General features: G+C 44.1%; 1 protein-coding gene across 1 annotated transcript in view; it reads right to left on the bottom strand.

Annotated features, from left to right (window-relative positions):
* Positions 1 to 21,239, bottom strand: part of dock1 (dedicator of cytokinesis 1) — a 763,650-nt gene that overhangs the window by 141,305 nt on the left and 601,106 nt on the right. The window contains 1 exon segment of the mRNA XM_038821673.1: positions 9,830 to 9,978. Within this exon segment, the coding sequence (XP_038677601.1) occupies positions 9,830 to 9,978 (149 nt within the window).

Here is a 21,239-nt window from a genome sequence, read left to right as displayed (position 1 = left end):
GAGTGATGTCTGATTTCCCTCACTATTAATCCCTGTGATGTCTGATCCCACTCATCATCCCTCCATGCCATAGGGCATCATTATTCTTTTTAAAATAAATTTTGAGTACCCAATTAATTTTTTCCAATTAGGGGGCAATTTAGCATGGCCAATCCACCAGCTGGTTTAGCTCAGTGAGCTAGTCAGCTGGTTTGTGATGCAGAACAAGACCAGCAGCGCGGGTTCAATTCCCGTACCAACTTACCTGAACAGGTGCCGGAATGTGGCGACTAGGGGCTTTTCCCAGTAACTTCATTCTTGTGACAATAAAAGGCTATTATTATTATTATCTTTGGGTTGTGGGGGCGAAACCCACGCAAACACGGGGTGAATGTGCAAACTGCATACAGACAGTGACCCAGAGCCGGGATTGAACCTGGGACGTCAGCGCCGTGACGCAGCAATGCTATCCACTGTGCCACCATGCTGCCCTTGTGTTTCTTTATTCTTAATCCCCACTACCGTGATCTATTCCCTTCACCACCTCCTCTTGATGTCTGAATCACTCACCATTACTCTGCAATGATCAATTCCCCTGATCCCTTCTCTGCAATGTCTGAATCCCTGACCCCTCCTCCTGCAATTCTGATTTCCCTCAAACCTCCTCATGATGTCTCTTCACCCCACCCACAATCCAATTCGCCTCACCATCCGTCCAATGTCCAATTCCCTCATTCCCACTCCTGTGACATCTGGTTCCCTAGCTACACCCACACAATGCCTGGTTCCCTTCACCCCCCCGCCCCCCCCCCCCCGTGATGACCGATTCCTCTTACCATCCCTCCCAGTCCCACTTCGTGTCCATTTCCCATCTGTTTGATTCTGTTCACTACCCTAACCATTGATGGCTGTTCCATTTACCCAAATTATGTGGGTTCTCAATTCACGTTCATGTGGTTAAATCTAAGAAAAAAAGTTTTGAAATCTAAAAATGTTTCTTCCCTTTTACTTAAAATGACTGTACTAGTGAAATAAAAGCTACATCTTTCACAATAAATCATCAGTTGCTAAAACTGTCTAATAATCCCACTTGATGAGCGCATTAGGGGTTAATTTTATAATTATACGCATGTACTACATTTCTGCCAGAGTACTTTTAATAAAAATCAACACCTGATGTGACTGTACAATTAAGTAATCAATTCTTAAAGAACGGTAAATGAACATAAGTCCAACATTTTGCGAACTTAACAAAAGTGTTTCAAACATGTTTCGATTGCTTCCGAAAGTTACGACATCAACAAGAATTTAAATTTCGATAACAGCCTCACAGAGATAGACCTGTTTTACAAAGCAGGAGGAAAACATGTGCTGTGTATGAGGGGAATGATACAAGTGAACTACGATGGTAAGGAAGCACATCATAGAAGGCATTTAAAAACAGATAAGAAAGTGACAAGACAAAGAGCCCAGGTAGGAGGTTTCAGAGGGCAAACAAAATAATGGCTGAAGAAGAACACTCATGATGAAATTAATAAAATGAGGAAAAAGGAGCAACTGATTTGGAGAAATACAGGGCAAAGCAAAGCCTTGACAGAGATGAGAACCCAATTTCAAAAGTTTAGATCAGACTAGATTTGAAAGCAAAGATGAGTATGAGTAAATCAATTTGCAAAGAGAGCTAATGACACCAGGGGGCAATTGGAGGGTAGGGTTTTATACAAAGAACAATACAGCACAAGAATAGGCCCTTCGGCCCTCCAAGCCTGCGGCGATCACGTGCCCTATCTCGACCAACCGCCTGTATCCTTCTATACTCCGTCTGTTCATGTACCTATCCAGATAAGTCTTAAAAGTCGCTAATGTATCTGCCTCAACCGCCTCACTTGGCCGTGTGTTCCAGGCCACCACCACCCATGTAGATGAAAACAGAAGTTACAGTATTCTGAATAGATTGGGGCTGTGGAGAGTGGAAATGCGTAAGCCAGCAAGGAGAGCAGTGGAGAAGTCAAATTGATAAAGTATTTCCAAATTCAGAGTATCGGTAGATGTGGTGGATCAATAGAGCTAAGTTATACCTAGTAGCTATCAAATATTACCAGACATATTTGCATTTTAGGCAAAACATATATGCCCAACTGTGTGAACCAAAAATGGTATGGTCACTTCTGTTACCATAAATGAGTAAGGCACAAAAAAAATCTTTGAATGATTTTCTACAAAATATCATTATTATTAAAAGGAATTAAAAGGACTCAACATTAAAATGTGAATTCTCCCCATTGACTTAATTGTTGTCATTTGTTTTAATAGTGAAGCTAATTGCCCACGAGTTCCCATGTTTGTATCTCTCTGATGTTGAGTTTGTTGAATGGATTTTGGGCAGTATATTGGGCCTCATTATCACTATGCTCGTGAGATAGATAAGAATTATCCTCATTATGATAATCACCCCACTTGAAAGTGTGAGTTACAGTTTGAAACTCAAAGGTTAAGTTTGTATATAAGGGGCTAGATTCTCCAAAAATAGGGCTATGTCCCCGATGCGGGCGTTTCACTCCTGACTTTCCTTAAGAAAGTCCTCAGTGATTCTCCTACCTGTAGGGGGTGGTAGGGCCCCGGAATGCTTCTCGCAGCTCTGGCTGCGGATACAGGGCCCAGCACTTCCTGTCGGGAGTCCACGCATGCGCACGGCGGCGTCCAGCAGCGACCTTGCGACATGGCGGGCTCACACCGCAGACTGTCATGCAGAATGTAGGGCCCCCCCCCCGAGATCGTGCACGCCCGTGGAGCCCTGCGGTGATTGCTCTCCTGGCCGTCCATGAGGCTCCCCCGGTGATCGATCCCCCTGCCCCCCCACCAGGGTGGCCGCAGACAGCCGATACATGATTACCACACCGTCGGGAATTTGGCCGGTTTCATACGGAAGGGACATCTGTCAATGGCCCCCTACCCGCGTAGATCGCGCGCGAGGGATTCCTGAACGATTCTCCGCGTCCCGATTTCTGGGTAAACGGCCATTCTCCGCCCCATGCCGAACGTGATTTTGGCGCGGAGGCTCAGAGAATCCACCCCAGATGTGTGACTTGGAAAAGTGCCAACATCATTCAACTGTATCTCAAAGGGTTTATTCCCAAGAGAAGGGAGTACAAAAATCAAAATATTCTGGATGCTGGAATGAAATATAAATAGAAAATGCTGGAAATACTCAGCAAGTCAGGCAGAATCCATAGAGAGGGGAACAGTTTTATTATTTTAAAGCTCTGATCCTTTGTCAAATCATGAAAGAAAGGATTAAATCATTGGAAGAAGGTTTTATAGAAGTTAGAATGTCAAATCATGCCAAAGCTACCAGTAAAGATACAGATGGAACAAGTTAAAAAAAAAAACTTTTTGTCACGCAACATTTCTGAGTATTAAATTTCATCTTTGAAATGTATTTTGATAGGAAGACTGAAAAAAGGCAATATAAAACAAAGGATGTAATTCTTAAGGGGTGTAAGCAGCAGTGACCTGGGGGCTTATAGGCACAAACCGTTGAAGATAGCAGAGCAGGTTGAGAACTGGGCATCCATGTGGCTCTTCACAGGGTGTGGGCATCCCTGGCCAAGCCAGTGCTTATTGCCCATCCCTAATTACCCCTTAAAGGTGGTGGTGAGCTGCCTTCTTAAAATCTTGACAGTCTTGTGGTGTAGGAACACATACAGTGATATTAAGACAGGAGTTCCAGGATTTTGATCCAGTGACAGTGAAGGAATAATATATTTTCAAGTCAGGATTGGTGTGGTTTGGAGGGAAACTTGCAGGTAGTGGTGCTCCCATGCATTTACTGCCCTTGTCCTTCGAGGTGGCAGAGGTTGCAGGTTTACAAGGTGCTGTCAAGAGCCTTGGTGAGTTGCTGCAATGCATCTTGTAGATGGAACACACTGCTGCTGTTATGCTTCAGTATGTTAGCAGCGTGCAAGATGGTTGATGGGATGCTGATCAAGTAGGTTGTTTTGTCCTAGATGGTGTTGAGCTTCCTGACTATTGTTGGAACCACATTCATCAAGGGTATCTGCAGAGTATTCCATCACATTCGTGACTTGAGCCTTGTGGATGATGGACAGGCTTTGGGGAGTCAGGAGGCGAGTTACTTGCCACAGATTTCTCAGCCTCTGACCTGCTCTTGTAGCCGCAGTCTTTTTATGATTGGTCCAGTTCAGTTTCTGGTTATTGCTAAATCCAATGCTGTCAATAGAGGAGGATTCAATGACGGTAATGCCATTGAATGTCAAGAAGAGATGTTTAGTTTCTCTCTTGTTGAGATGGTCACTACCTGGAATTTGTGTGGTGCAAATGCTTCCTATGACTTATCAGCTCAAGCCTAAATATTGTCCAGATCTTGTTCCGTATGGATATGAATTGCTTCGTATCTCAGGAGCTGCAAATGGTACTGGATATTGTGCAATCACCAGTGAACCTACTTCTGCCCTTATGATGCATGGAGGTCATTGATGAAGCAGTTGAAGATGGCTGGGTCTAGCAGACTAACCTGAGGAAATAGAACATAGAACATAGAACAGTACAGCACAGAACAGGCCCTTCGGCCCTCGATGTTGTGCCGAGCCATGATCACCCTACTCAAACCCACGTATCCACCCTATACCCGTAACCCAACAACCCCCCCCCCTTAACCTTACTTTTTAGGACACTACGGGCAATTTAGCATGGCCAATCCACCTAACCCGCATATCTTTGGACTGTGGGAGGAAACCAGAGCACCCGGAGGAAACCCACGCAGACACGGGGAGGACGTGCAGACTCCGCACAGACAGTGACCCAGCCGGGAATCGAACCTGGGACCCTGGAGCTGTGAAGCATTTATGCTAACCACCATGCTACCGTGCTGCCCTGAAATCCTGCAGCAATGTCCCAGGACTGAGATGATTCATTTCCAACAACACCAACCACCTTCCTTTATGTTAGGTATGAATTCCACCAGTGGATTCCCATTGACACCAGTTTTGCTAGGGCTCCTTGATGCCATACTTGGTCAAATGCTGCCTTGATGTTAAGGGCAGTTACTCTCGCCTCTTGAGTTCAGTTCTTTAGTCTATGTTTGAACCAAGGCTGTAATGAGGTCAGGAGCTGAGTGGCCCTGTTGGAACCCAAACAAAGTGTCATTTGATAGCACTGTTGATAACTGAGAATAGATTGATGGGCTAGTAATTGTTCAGTTTCGATTGTCCTGTATTTTATGGATAGCTCGTCTCTGGGCAATATTGTATATTGCTGGGTACATTCCGTTGTTGTAGCTGTTGTGGAATAGTTTAGCTTGGTTGCAGATAGCTCTGGAGCACATGTCTCCAGCACTATTGACGGAATGTTGTCAGCACCTTTTGCAGTATCCAGTGCATTCAGCCATTTCTTGATATCACATCGAGTGAATCAAATTGACTGAAGACTGGCATCTGAGATACTGCATATCTCAGAAGGAGTCCGAGATGGATCACCAACTCCACATTTCTAATTGAAGATGGCTATAAATGCTTCAGCCTAGTCTTTTGCATTGATGTGCTGAGTTTCCTGTCATTGAGGATGGCGATATTTTTGGGTCTCCTGCTCCAATTAGTTGTTTATTTGCCCACCCTCATTTACCACTGGCAGGACTGCAGAGCATAAATCTGATCCATTGGTTGTGGGATCACTTAGCTCTGTCTATCACCTGCTGCTTCCACTGCTAGTCCTGTGTTGTAATTTCACTAAATTGACACCTCATTTTTAAGCATGCCTGGTCCAGCGCCTTTGAAGTTGATCCCCTGGTTTGGTGGTGATGGTAGAATGGGGGATATGCCAGACCATGAGGTTACAGATTGTGGTTGAATACAATTCTGTTGTTTCTGATGGTTGACAGAGCCACATGGATGCTCAGTTTTGAGTTGCTACACGTGTTCAAAATCTATCCAATTTAACAAGGTGGTAGTGCCACACAATATGATGGAAGGTGTCCTCAATGTAAAGACAGGACATCATTTCCATAAGGACTGTGCGGTGGTCACTCCTACTGATACTGTCATGGACAGATGCATCTGCAACAGGTAGGTTGGTGAGTACTAATTGCAGCAGTGCAACCACTGTGCCACCCTGCTACCCTTCAATGTTGCAGACTCCCAAGCAACTCCCTAACAACTGTATACCATTCTGCTGTCACTTCTACAGGTCATACAGGACATACCCAGAGATGATGACGGGGGTGACTTGGACATTGTCTGTAAGGTCTAATAGGATTTACCTTCTTGCTTATTCCCTCACCATTTGGTCCAGACCAAGAATTGCAGTTACATCCTTTGGGTCTCGGCCAGCTCGGTCAGTCGTGGTGCTATTGAGCCACTGTTGGTGATGGACTTTGTAATGACCCACTCAGAGTATATTCTGTGCCTTTGCCTCAAAGTTTCCTCCAAGCGGTAATTGACATGGACACGGATTCATCAACTCAGAGTGGGGCAATGGGTGGTAATCAACAGGAGGTTTCCTTGCCCATGCTTGACCTGATGCCTTGAGACTTCATGGGGTATTTAGTCAATCAAAAGAATCCATACAGTGCAGAAGTAGGCCAGTAGGTACAAAGCGCGCATCTTGACTCTGCTCGCTCTTTGAAAGATCAATCTGGTTTAATCCCGCAACCCCACTTTTTCTTTGCAACCCTCTGAAGTATATCTTATTCAAGTACCTGCCCAACTCCCTTTTGAAAGCATTAAAGGAATTAGCTTCCACCACCGTATTAGGTTCAACATTTCAGACCTTGACAAGTCTGACTGCGTGAAATTCTTCTGACCTCCATGCCAGGTCTCCGACCTCTAGTTATTAGCCCACTCACCTAAAGATACAGTTTCTACTCTATTAAAACCTTTTATCCTCCTGAAAATATCTATTAACCAATTCTGTCTTAATTTTTATACCCTTCCCTCATAACTGATGCTCACCATCCTAGGTACCTTCCTGGTAAGCCTCATCTGTACTCTTCCTGATGTGTTGGGTAAGCTGGGTCTGCGAGGACTGCGTTTACCATAGCAGTGAGAGAGACAGGCTTCCAAAACTTGTAGAAATGCAACTCTATTTTATTGAACTATGAACTGTTAAAGATACTTGAACTGTGGGTTGACACTATGCTGCGTTGACTGGAGACCTGAGGCTAACCTGACCAGACTATCCTGCTACAACATGGTGGATGTTCGTGTTGCTGCTCACGGGCTCTGGCTGTCTCAGAGGCTGCATCCCAAGAAAGCGGGAAAACTAGTGCCCTCTGGCTTTATAGTGGCCGTATCCTGTCTGGTGATTGGCTGCTGTGTTCGGTGTGTTAATTGGTTATCCTGTGTGTCAACCAGTGTGTATATTATGACACTTCCTATGGCCTTTATATACCTGACCTGAAGTGCGGTGCTTGGATTTGTCCACACTGCTGCAGCTGGAGGCTCAGCCACTAATTTATCAAGTTCTTTGTTTTCAGATGATATACTGTGGATGTACATACACTACAATTTCTTATTTACTTCCAGTTTACTAATTTGGTTGATTTTATTCTGTAGTCAATTTTAATTCTGTTATTAGAGGCCAGTGTATTTTTTTTTGTTTTCAATGCAATTACTAGTGTACAGTTGACCTATGGTAGAACTTAAACGTGGCACTGAATACAATTTTTAAAATTATTTTTTATAATTCTGTAATGTTAATCATGTTCTCCAAACCGCAATACATTGCTGCACTCTGGAAAAGAAACATACATAGAAAATTCTCTATCTCCAAATATGATATAACTGTGTTTTTGTGGCATTGCTAATACCGAAAGAAATACCTGCTACTCAATCCTCACAACTGGTGGCGCAGTAACATGAGTAACCCAGCACTTCATGGCATTTTGTTAACTTCACATTTCACTGAATCTCTCCAAGTCTAACTCAATTGTAATTCACCTACTCTGTTAAAAACTGCACACATTTATCTTCAAATGTAATCATGCACATTATTAAAAACAGGCAATTGTACAAACACAAGCATACAATTCAACGTATTCACAAGCACACACACACCATAACGAACATTGCCAGACACAAACATTCCCCAACACAAATATACCAACCTAACATAACACATATGACTAAGTACAAATACACAAATTGCAGCGAAATACATGCATCATGCAACAAATAAACAAAACAGAACTACAAACACAATCTGGTGCAAACAAATATCACCAGCTTGAACAACTCACTGTAAGCCACTCCACAGGAAATCTGTGAGTAATATATACAAGTTTTACATATAGCATAGACTTCCTCTGACACATTTAGTTACTTAGTCCTTTGTTAACAACACCTTGCTAGTTTTATAAAAATATAATTCTACTACACACCACAAGCAAAGCTACAGGAGATCTGCTGACTTAATGTAGAACTGCACCCTAATTAAATTACTTAAATCGCTTCAGTACTTTTTAGTATTCTGAAATAATTAATTTACGAGTGGCACATGTTATGAGCGAAATCAATCCATTGTAAATGAAATTCCAAACACCAGCTGCTTAGCTTCTCAGTTCAGGTTCTGGGATGAGAGTCCTGATTACAAAATTCATGTTTTAAGAGTCACTGAAAACCTACTCAAAAGAATAAGAGCAACACCTGTGTCAGCAGTATACAATGCATTAGAAGGACGTACGGCGGCACTTGACTGTCACTGGAACACCACATACTGTAGCTGCACTCACCTTCACATATATCATTGCATCAGACTGAAAAATCAATCTGGATGACTGCAAATAAGATTAAACTTAACTGGAGAAAATAATCTTCTGGTCAGCATCAATACTGTGTGAATTGATGCTTCCTGCAAAGTTTTTGTGGCCCGATCCTTTTGATCATTTGGGGCTTTTAATTCCAACTGAAGCAATGATGAGTCAGCGCAGACATCACCAATACTTATCCAGAAGCTAGAAGTAATTTTAATTCTTCTAACTTTTTCTGGGTAACAATTGCAAGAAAAGACGAATGAACACGGGGCAGCACGGTAGCACAGGTGGCTAACACTGTGGCTTCACAGCGCCAGGGTCCCAGGTATGATTCCCCGCTGGGTCACTGTCTGTGCGGAGTCTGCACGCTCTCCCCATGTCTGCGTGGGTTCCTCCTGGTGCTCCGGTTTCCTCCCACAGTCCAGGTTAGGTGGATTGGCCATGCTAAATTGCCCTTAGTGTCCAAAAAGGTTAGGAGGGGTTATTGGGTAATGGGGATAGGGTGGGACTGAGGTCTTAAGTGGGTCGGTGCAGACTCGATGGGCTGAATGGCCTTCTTCTGCACTGTATGTTCTTTGTACTAAACACAAGACATGCCCCTTTTCACCACAGTAGCTGCTGTTTATAGGTAGGTTTTTTAAAGGTACAGATCTTTCACAAGGTTAGGGAGTGGGTGAGTGGCTCAGTTCACTTACACTGGGTAATCTCGGAGTTAGACCAGGTATTAACCAGGGTAATATTTCCACCATAATTGGGCAGGTAAGGCGCATGTATTTGGCCCAAGTTTCCAACACTAAGCTCAGCATTGAAGAGTTTTGTGGAAGGCCCCAAGAAGCTGAAATCAGCCCATCGGAAGTTTAAATTTCCTGGGAAATTTCCAAACATGTGCTATGTTCGGGCTTCATAGGGTCCTGAAGTGCAGCTCCATCTTATGCCCAATCTCTGATGATCCAGGTAAAAATAAGATTTTGGCCTATATTTATTTGTGGGAATAAATATTTATTTGCATTGCGAGTTTAATTACAAACATTTAATTAAATTAAGTCACAGTCAAATGGATTTCAACATAATCTCAAATTCACTTACCATCTGGAAACTTCTTGTTGAATGAAATTCACATTGCATCATATCAAAGAATATTGCAATTGTGGCTTTTCTCAGTTCAGTTTCTGGAATGAGAGTCATCTCCAGGATAGGGCCCACCATTTCTGGGATGAATTTGATTTTGTGTTGACCTTAAAGGAAAAAATAGCTCATAAAGGGAAACAATTACATATTTTGTCAAGAAAGAAAATACTACAACTGCATAAAAGTAAGCAATTTATAATTTGGCCCGTAACTTCTGGTAAAGTGCCAACTGAATTGGATTGGCACTCCGCTCATAGTTACTTACCTTGGAATCCAGCTCCTTCTATCTCACTTGACCTTACGATTAAGGCCGGGTGAAATATGTGTAGCACAGATGGTTCCCATGGTCTTCTGTCCGTTGGCGGGGAGGAGCACATGCCACCCTTGTTTATGGCATTAGTTGCCATAAACCAAGTAAGTTTAAAGACTCTGCCACTTTTGACAGGCCAGGAAGAAAGTAAGTGCATGATGTAAGTGGGTAGAACCTGCGGGGATGGGTCATGGAGGATAGTGGGTGGGGAGGGGGTGGGTGGGGAGAGTCCTGTGGGAGGTGCAGGGGGATTGGCAGGCTAGGTGTTGGATAGGTAACGGAGGGGTGGGGTAGCAATCCAGTGGTGAGGTTGGGGCAGGTCAGTACAATAGTTATCCAGAGGCTAGAAGTGATTTTAATTCTTCTAACCTTTTCTGGGTTAAAATTGCTGCATGACAGTCAGAACCATCCGTTCATTGCGGTTTAAATCATATTTTTGGATGGTTGTCAATGAAGCGCAACTGCCTAAAGTTTGAACTTCCAGGGAATTGTCATGCAATCCTCTCCTGGGAACATCTTGGGAGGGGGGAGGATCCCCAGCGCAACTTTGGGGTACTCTCCCAGGTACATTGCCATGCAACTTGGACATTACCACCCAAAATGTGGCATGCATAACAATCTCCTTCTTGATCACTAGCAATTAATAAAACAAGAAATAAAGGCAATAGAACAGTTTTACATAGCTGACATAAATAGATATAAGTTGAAAGTTAATCTGTCAATTTATGTTTTCTGAACTTATTTTACTATTGATCTACTGCCTGACTCGGACCATTTTTACAACCTATTAGTGCATTGCTGTGTTTATTCACAGTAGAACAGCAACATTCTATTAACCTTACTGCATTATATATGCTAATTGTAAGGGCACACAGGTAGTGGCTGCCCAGTATAGATGCACTTTAAGCAAAACTAATGTGTGTTTTCTTTTGCAAAGCATTAATGGAATCATCACCTTTTAAAGCAGATCAGACACATAAACAGAGAGACCACACTCAACAGAATTCTTTATTTTAAGCTTATTCACTTGGTAAAATAAACAATAAATGACTTCTGAAATGATTTGCTTCTTTACTGTTAATGACTTAGCACACCTTTGTCCTCCATCTAACTGGGTCACACTTGGATTTGTATGTTAAATCTTTGCAATTGGTTGTATAACTACAGTACACATCCAATGGGTTCTGATTATGTTAATCCACTGAGATGCATAAAAGGCAGACATCTGGTAGTGAAATGCACTCGAGTCAGTTCCACTTCAATATTTGGCATCTTGCGATATATTAAATTTCATTACCTTTAGCACATTTTGTCTATTTCTATTCATTATGACTCGGCCCAATATAATCAGTGATAATAGTGTCATATAGCATGGAGAAGTTGTAGAGCTTAACCTAAACATTTCTGCCCAACTACCTCTCTGCTCTTTGAAGATACTTTGTAAAATCTACCTCTTTGGCCAAGCTTTGGATTATCTGTCCTAATATCTCTGGTGGCTTGGTCACATTTTGTTCTGTAACACACCTGTTTTGGGATGTTTGTTACATTAAAAATACCAAAGAAAGGAGGGTATGGTGGTGCAGTGCTGCCTCATGATGCCGAGGATCCAGGTTTGATGCCGGCATTTGCACATTCACCCAGTGTCTGGGTGGATCACACCACCAAAAGATGTACAGGGTAGGTTGGTTGGCGACACTAAATTGGAATTTTTTATTTAAAAAATGCCATAGAAATGGAAATTGTTGTTGTTAACAATTGAATGAAGAATTTAGAAGTTCCTTGATCTATTACCACCTTTATTTAAAATTTAAAGTGGCCAATTCTTTTGTTTCCAATTAAGGGAAAATTTAGCATGGCAAATCCATCGACCGGCACATCATTGGCTTGTGGGAGTGAGATCCACACAGACACGGTGGGAATGTGTGAACTCCACACGGACCGTGACTTGGGGCCGGGATCGGACCAGGGTCCTCGGCGCCATGAGGCAACAGGGCTAACCACTGTGCTACCCTATTACCATCATTTTTAAGACAATAAAAACTTAAGCAATCATAAACATTCATGTGAGCAAAAGATTTATCACTGAGGAACTTGAAGTCATGATGCTGTCAATGCACCAAATAAGGGTGATTCTATTTGGGGTTGAAGACATTCCAGGAAATGCAAATTTTAGGAAGGGAATTTGTTGCTTGAATCATTGCAGTCACTTGGAACTCTTGCACTATTTGCAATAAGGAAGATAATAATTGAAAATCGAAGCAAGGTGAAGGTAGTCATATTCATCTCTTCATGCAACTTTGAAGGGTGCATCATGCATGATAAAAAAATTAAGCAGGAAACTCCTCTAAAAAAGGGACAACTTCAAGCATTGTACAAATCCAGGGCCCGATTCTCCCAAAACATTTCTAAGTTCATTTGTGGTGGGTTTTCCAGGGAGTTTCCCACCGGCTCTGCCAGCGAGTTCCCCCATCGTTATTCAATGACACTTAGTCACTTTTTTGGGCCCTGGGGAGTTTCTCACCGGTTTGACACAAACGTGGAATTTTATTTAGCACTGGGGAGCTCGGGCCACCATTTTGAAAGGGTGCCCTGATCTCTAAGTGAGCTTGTGGGTCTCCCACACCTACATCAGCACCCCCCCCCCCCCCACCCCCTGCTCACATAGACACTACCCCACACACACCAAGTGAGGACAACCCTTTATCGGGTCCCCCTCTACCGGCTCCCTGAGCCTCCATGCAGCACCCCCTCCCTTCCAGGACCCCCACCCATCAGCCCCCTCAACCTATCTGAGGCCCCGACTTACCTGCCTTACACTTTAATCCCCACCTCCGCCCTCATTTTATGGCCATGGCCCACCTCGCGCCCTGGTCCTTGGCAGTGCCACCCTGTCACCTTTCCATTGCCACCCTGGTACCAACTCCACACACTGTTCTTGAAGGTGGAGGTGACATACATGATCAAGAAGCCGATGGTCTTGATTGGGGAAATCACCACTGGGCAGAATTTTACATTCCCCTGTCGGCAGGTTTGTAAGTGGAGGGTGGGTGTAAAATGTTTCCGATAGCCTCCCCACTGTGTTTTCGCCCACCCCGATCTCAATTTTTCCATGGGATGAGTGAGGCCGAGGCCCGACACTGCCACTATTCCAATTGAGGCCATTAATTGACCAATTAATGACCACTTAGTGGCCAATTCCCATTCCATCTCAATTTGTAGGCTGGCAGGAGGGGTTCAGGTGGACGGAGAAGCCTGAAAAGTGACTCTACTCAGGCTTCAGGCAGTATGGTGTTGGAGGGAGTCGCCTCCATCAAGCCTCCTTATAATAAAAGTGTCTGGCTCCTGCAGGTAGTTCCTCCCCCTTTGCCTCTCTCCCACTCCCTCCTGTCCGTCCCCTGCCATTCTCGTCCTTAGACCCCTAAAACAAATCTGGTCCTAGACTACAGGGACTGCTTGTAGCCCCAGTCCTGTCCATTGCAGCTTCTGGGCGAGAGAGCCAATTTGATTGGCGTGTAGCTCCCTGCGGTGGGGCATGCTCCCGGGTATATCCGCTGGTTTAGCACAGGGCTAAATCGCTGCTTTTAAAGCAGACCAAGGCAGGCCAGCAGCACGGTTCAATTCCGTACCAGCCTCCTGGAACAGGCGCCGGAATGTGGCGACGAGGGGCTTTTCACAGTAACTTCATTTGAAGCCGACTTGTGACAATAAGCGATTTTCATTTCATCTGCTGTCAGATGGTAGGAAGGATACCTCCACCATCCGAAAAATTCTGGCCATTATCTCCTTTGGAGGGCATTCTTAGCCACGGCACCTGTTTCACGATTTTTCAAAGCACAAGTTAACCTCGCCGTCGGGAACTTGCCTTGGCAGAGATGAGAATTGCGCAGGCCCCTGAGAGTACTGGGTCAGGCCCGCTAATGATACGAGAACAGTGTTTACCGTGCGCGCAGAATGCATTGATGCCGCTGTCGAAGCACTGGAGAATTGCAATTTGGCGTGAACCCGGCGATTGCCACGATTTTGGCGCCAAAACCAATTTTTCACCCAATTGCCCTTTCCCGATTTTGGCATCTGTCGATGCAGAAACCTGCTCTTTGCCTCTTAAGAGCCATCTCCTCCCAGTCTCAATCATGTCTCTGTTTCTTCTCCTTCCAATGGTGCAAAAAGACTGTTGCTTCCTACAAATAATGATCACGGATGTGCATGTATTTCTATGGTTCAGAATAACCTGTCAAATTTAGTAAAATAGCACAACCCTACTTTTGCATTCAGGACTATGGCATTGATAAAGGGAGCTGTTGATACTCATATGTTTCAGCCATGATTCAGTGGGTAGCATTCTTGTCTCCTTAAACATTAGAACAAGAGTAGACCATTTAGCCGCTAAAATATGTTCCATCATTCACTGAGTCTCTGGCTGACCTGTGACCTAATTCCACATATTCACCTTTGCCCCACATCCCTTACCTTTGGTTAACATAAATCTAGCAATCTTACTTCTAAAATTGATAATAAATCTAGGATCAATTGCTACTTGCAGAAGCGAGTTCCAATTTTTCATCACTCTTTGTGCAGAAATTTCCTAATTTCATTTCTGAAGGATCAGGCTCTAATTTTTCGAGAATTGTTTCTATACCTAGCCTCCCCAATCCAGTCAAAATAGTTTCTCTCAATTGACCCTATTTTCTCTTAATATCTTGAAAACTTTGATCACGGGCAGCACGGTAGCATGGTGGTTAGCATAAATGCTTCACAGCTCCAGGGTCCCAGGTTCGATTCCCGGCTGGGTCACTGTCTGTGTGGAGTCTGCACGTCCTCCCCGTGTGTGCGTGGGTTTCCTCCGGGTGCTCCGGTTTCCTCCCACAGTCCAAAGATGTGTGGGTTAGGTGGATTGGCCATGCTAAATTGCCCGTAGTGTCCTAAAAAGTAAGGTTAAGGGGTGGGGGGTTGTTGGGTTACGGGTGTAGGGTGGATACATGGGTTTGAGTGGGGTGATCATGGCTCGGCACAACATCGAGGGCCGAAGGGCCTGTTCTGTGCTGTTCTATGTTCTAAAACATGCATTGGCCTTCTAAATTCCATGGACTACAATTTTAGATTGTATAATTACACTGTGTAATTAAATTTGTGCAGTCCAGATGTTATTCTAGTAAACCTACACTGCACCCCCGTCACAATTACCCCCACCTGGAGCACAATTTCTATCACCTTGAATTCTATTTCCCCAGATATCAAAGTTGGCATTCCATTACCTTTTTTTTTATTATTTTCTGTTCCTGTTCTTGATATTTTTATGGTCATTAAATTCAATTCCATGAGCTTTATCTTTAACTAATAAATATCTTTTGGAGATTTTAAAAATATATCTTCTTGTCCATGGGTGGAATTTAATGGCCGCATCCGCATCCAAAGCAGTGCAGGGTGGGGGTGGGGGTAGGGGTGGTGGTGGTGGGGGGATTGGGGGGGGGGGGGGGAGAGACAGGAGGGGGGAAGAGACAGGAGGGAGAATTTAATTGGGCAGGAGGGTGGCAGGTGGAGACCCCTCCCACTCCTGTCGCCACACTGATTAAGGTCTGTGAGGAGAAAATTTCTGAACACCCTTCCCATGCTATCGCCAATTGAGGCCCTTTAAGTGGGCAATTAATGCTCACTGCTCCTTGCATTCTCACCATGTGGGAAGCCTAAAAATCAAACCCTGTTGGGTTGCTTCCAAAGGGGGCATCGTCTGATGAGGAGGGGCTTTCTGAGAGCCATCACAACTGGCCTTGCTCCCAGAGTGCTTAAGGAGGTGGCTCTGGAAATAGTGGACGCATTGGCGGTCATCTTCTGGGATTCTATAAACTCTGAAACAGTCCTTGCAGATTGGAGGGTAGCTAATGTCACTCCAATATTCAAAAAGGGAGGTAGAGAGGAAACAGGGAATTATAGACCAGTAAGCGTAACATCGGTAGTGGGGAACATGTTTGAATCCATTATCAAGGACTTTATAGCAGAACATTTGGAAAGTAGTGGCAGGACCAGTCATCATGGATTTATAAGGGGAAATCAAGCTTGCCAAATCTGTTGGAATTCTTTGAAGATGTAACTAGTACAGTTGACAAGGGGGAGTCAGTCGATGTGGTATATTTGGACTTTCAGAAGGTGTTTGACAAAGTCCCACATGAGAGATTATTGTGCAAGATTAAAGCGCATGGGATTGGGGGAAAGTGTATTGAGGTGGATAGAAAACTGATTGGCAGAGAGGAAACAAAGAGTAGGAGTTAATGGGTCTTTTTCAAATTGGCAGGCAGTAACTAGTGGGGTGCCACAGGGATCGGTTCTGGGATCCCGGCTATTCACAATATATATTAATGATTTGGATGAGGGAACAAAGTGTAACATCACAAAGTTTTTAAAAATAAATTTAGATTACCCAATTATTTTTTCCAATTAAGGGGCAATTTAGTGTGGCCAATCCACCTACTCTGCACATTTTTGGGTTGTGGGGGCGAAACCCATGCAGACACGGGGAGAATGTGCAAACTCCACATGGACAGTGACCCAGAGCCGGGATCGAACCTGGGACCTCAGCCCCGTGAGGCAGCTGTGTAACCACTAGGCCACCGTGCTGCCCTGTAGCATCACAAAGTTTTCAGATGATACCAAGTTAGGTCGGAGGGTGAACTGTGACGAGGATGCAGGGATCCTACAGCATGATTTGGACAGGTTGGGTGAGTGGGCAAATCAATGGCCGATGCTGTATCATTTGGATAAGTGTGAGGTTATTCACTTTGGAAGCCAAAATAGGAAGGCAGATTACTACCTGAATGGTTATCAATTGGGAGAGGAAAGTGTGCAGCGGGACCTGGGTGTCCTTGTGCACCAGTCACTGAAGGTAAGCATGTAGGTGCAGCAGGTGGTAAAGAAGGCTAATGGGATGTTGGCCTTCATTGCAAGAGGTTTCGAGTACAGGAACAGGGATGTATTGTTGCAAGTATACAGGGCCTTGGTGAGGCCACACCTATAATATTGTTTGCGATTTTGGCCTCCTTTTCTGAGGAAGGATGTTCTTGCTCTCGAGGAAGTGCAGCAAAGGTTTACCAGGCTGATTTCAGGGATGGCGGGACTGTCATTTGAGGAGAGATTGACTAGGTTGGGATTATTCTCGCTGGAGTTCAGAAGAATGAGGGGGATCTCACAGAAACTTATAAAATTCTAACAGGACTAGACAGGGTAGATGCAGGGAAGATGTTCCCAATGATGGGTGGGTCCAGAACCAGGGGTCACAGTCTGAGATTCAGGGAAAACCATTTCGGACAGAGGTGAGGAATCATTTCTTCACCCAAAGAGTGGTGAGCCTGTGGAATTCATTACCACAGGAAGTAGTTGATGCTAAACATTGACCGTATTCAAGAGGCGACTAGATGTAGCACTTGAGGTGAATGGGATCAAAGGTCATGGGGAGAAAGCAGGATTAGGCTTTGATTTGGATGATCAGCCATGATTGTGATAGTGGAGCAGGCTCAAAGGACCAAAAGGCCTCCTACTGCTCCTATCTTCCATGTTTCTATGCATCATTCCCCCAGCACCACCCACTCTGCAACGTTTTCTTCTACCATCAGTCACCTGTGGCCTAGGTCCCATGGCGTTCCTGGGCCTTGGATGGGCGCATTTTTGGTAGAAATCACCGTCTCCCTGTGGTGCTGGTAAAGCAATGCAGAGCTGCTGGCCTCTGATTGGCCAGTAGCTCTCTGGAACAGGATCTCAACCTGGGAAGGTCTGTTGCTGGTCACTAAACTGCCTGATTGGCACTTCACACAGTGGGCCTTCCCGAAGGTAAGTGATGCTGGGTTCTCCTTGGGAAGGCAGGCAGCATAATCAAATACCCCTCCCACCTGGCTTACCCCCTCTTCCAACTTATTCCAATGGCTTAGAGATACAAAAGTCTGAGAACACGCATGAACAGATTCAAAAACAGCTTCTTCCCCGCTGTTACCAGACTCCTAAACAACGCTCTTATGGATAGATCAGATTCATACTATACTCCTGCATGCTTCACCCGATGCCGGTGTCTAGGCATTTACATTGTGTACCTTGCGTTACCCTATTACGCATTTTCATTTCATGTACTAAATGATCTGTTTGAGCTGCATGCAGAAAAATACTTTTCACTGTACATCGGGACACATGACAATAAACAAATCCAATCCAGAGATTCCCATTGTCTATATTCAATTTTGCTCTACAGAAATAATAGCCGTAGAAATTCCCCCATCAACTATTACAGTCACTTCTTCAAAAGAAATACAATTCAATTCGTCTGGCATGATCTATTCTGGCTGCCTCTGATCAGCTGAAAACCTTCATGGTGTTCAATCATTATTTACAAATTATAGGAATTTGTAGACAACATATTTTAGGCTAACTGGTCTATAATTCCCTGGTTGCCTTCTGTTGCCTTTCTGAAATAGCAGAGTGACTTGGGCTACAGGAATCATTCTTAAATTGAGAGGACTTTGAAAGATGTTGAGCCATGTGCAATATTTTCAACTCCTTCTCCAAAGCATGTAGAAAGTGGGCCTTTTGGTAAACACACTGAAAAATGTGGCACTCTTCCAACAGAATCCCCAACACAACACCTCCCCTTATCGATTTGAGACTGAGGCCAGGAACCTGGAAAATGTGGGTAATTTTCCATATCTTGTAAGGTTCTCACAATGAGGTCAGAAGTAAACAATGACATTCATCATCGCCTCCAATCTGTCAACTCGGCTTTAGGCTGATTGAGGAAAAGAGTATTTGAGGATCAGATCTCAAACCCAGGTGTAAGGCCAAAATTATACATGCCGAAGTGAGACCACACCTGAAATATTGCATGTAGTTTTGGCCTCCTTATCTGAGGAAGGATGTTTTTGCTGTGGAGGGAGTGCAGTGAAGGTTTACTATACTGCTTCTTGGGATGAGTCGAGGTTGGGTTGAGCAATGCCCCTTGTGTTCCTATATGTTTCAGAGATTTGGACAATCTACAGAAACATTCAGCCCTTCGAGCCTGCTCCACCATTCATTATGATCATGACTGATCATCCAATTCAGTAACCTGTTCCCGCTTTATCCCATATCCTTTAATCCCTTTAGCCTCGAGAGCTATATCTATTTCCTTGAAAACACGCAATGTTTTAGCCTCAGTTGCATTTTTTGGTAGAGAATTCCAGAGGATAACCACTCTCTTGACAGAAGAAATTTCTCATCTCAGTCCTAAATGGTTTACGTCATATCCTTAGACTGTGATCTCTGGTTCTGTACACCCCCCGCCATCAGGAATATCCTTCCTGAATCTACGCTGTCTAGTCCTGTTAAGAATTTTACACGTTTCTATGAGATTCCCCCCTCACTCTTCTAAGCTCCAGCAAATATAATTCTAATAAACGCAACCTCTTCTCATCAATTCTGGCAGCATCTGTAGGGAGAGAAAAGAGCTAACGTTTCGAGTCCGATTACTCTTTGTCAAAGCTAACAGACAGAAAGAGTGGGAATTATTTATACTGTGGAGTGAGAATGAAAGATGAGTCATAGCCACAGAAACCCAGGGAAACCGGGTGCTAATGGCCACAGTTACCAAGGGGAAAGAGTGCTAATGGCAGTCCCCAGAGAGGACAAAAGATGTGAAAGATCAAACAGCCTTTTCATGTCAATGGTCAAACACCATTTTTTTCTTTCCTGCACCTTTCTCCTCTTTGCTTCCCCCTTCCTCTCCCCCCACACCTACAGTTCATCCTCTGATGTTAGTCTCCTTGCTGTTTGACCTTTCACATCTGTTGTCCTCTCTGGGGACTGCCATTTGCACTCTTTCCCCTTGGTATCTGTGGCCATTAGCACCCGGTTTCCCTGGGTTTCTGTGGCTATGACTCATCTTTCATTCTCACTCCACAGTATAAATATTTCCCACTCTCTCTGTCTGTTAGCTTTGACAAAGAGTCATCGGACTCAAAACTTTAGCTCTTTTCTCTTCCTACAGATGCTGCCAGACATGCTGAGATTTTCCAGCATTTTCCCTTTCGTTTCAGATTCCAGCATCCGCAGTAATTTGCTTTCAACCTCTTCTCATCCCAGGAATCAGTCTGATAAACCTTCTATGCACTTCCTCGACAGCAAGAACATCCTTCGTCAGATAAGGAGGCCAAAACTACACACAGTACTTCATGTGTGGTCTCACTTAGGTCATGTATAACTTAGGCAGGTCATGCTTGCTTCACTGCCTGCTGCACCTGCAGCAACAACTGGTGTACAAGGACACCCAGGTCGCGTTACACATTCCCCTCTCGCAATCTATTGCAATTCAGATAATAATCTGTCTTATTTTTTTGCCACCAAAGTAGATAACCTCATATTTATCCACATTATTCTGTCATGCATTTGTCCATTCACTCAACTTGTCCAAATCACACTAAAGCAGTGTGAATAGCTGGGGCCCTGGCACCGATCCCTGTGGCACTGCCTGCCACTTGGAAAAAGACCCGTTTATTCCTACTCTTTTGTTTTCAATCTGCCAACCAGTTTTCTATCCATCTCAATACACCATCCCCAATCCCAATCGTTTCAGTTTACCCTATAATCTCTTACGTAGGACCTTGCCGAAAGTCTTCTGAAAGTCCAAATAACCACATCCACTCTACTCAGTTTGCACTGAGTGCTGAGCTTGTGGCATTTGAGTGCTACAGTGAGAGTTTGGTGACTGAGGGAGTAAAAGGGTTATTTAAAGTCTAGTATTTCTTTTATTTAGTTAATTAACTTAAAAGTTGCTGTTTGGTCTATAAGAAGGTGAATTTTGAATCAGCTTTAAACAAGGTTCTACTTGGACTTACTTGCAGCTGGAGCTTGTTAATTAGTTAATTGCATTAGGCCAGTTTTTAGAAGCTAGAGTCACAGTATAAATAGGGGCTAGATACAGTGCAGACTTTGTTTGCACTGAGTGCTGAGCTTGTGGCATTTGAGTGCTACAGTGAGAGTTTGGTGACTGAGGGAGTGCTGAGCTTGTGGCATTTGAGTGCTACAGTGAGAGTTTGGTGACTGAGGGAGTTA

This window comes from Scyliorhinus canicula, chromosome 16 (assembly GCF_902713615.1).
Source record: "Scyliorhinus canicula chromosome 16, sScyCan1.1, whole genome shotgun sequence".
NCBI lineage: Eukaryota > Metazoa > Chordata > Chondrichthyes > Carcharhiniformes > Scyliorhinidae > Scyliorhinus > Scyliorhinus canicula.
The sequence above is the reverse complement of the archived record's forward strand: the minus strand, read 5'-3'. Positions and strand labels throughout refer to the sequence as shown.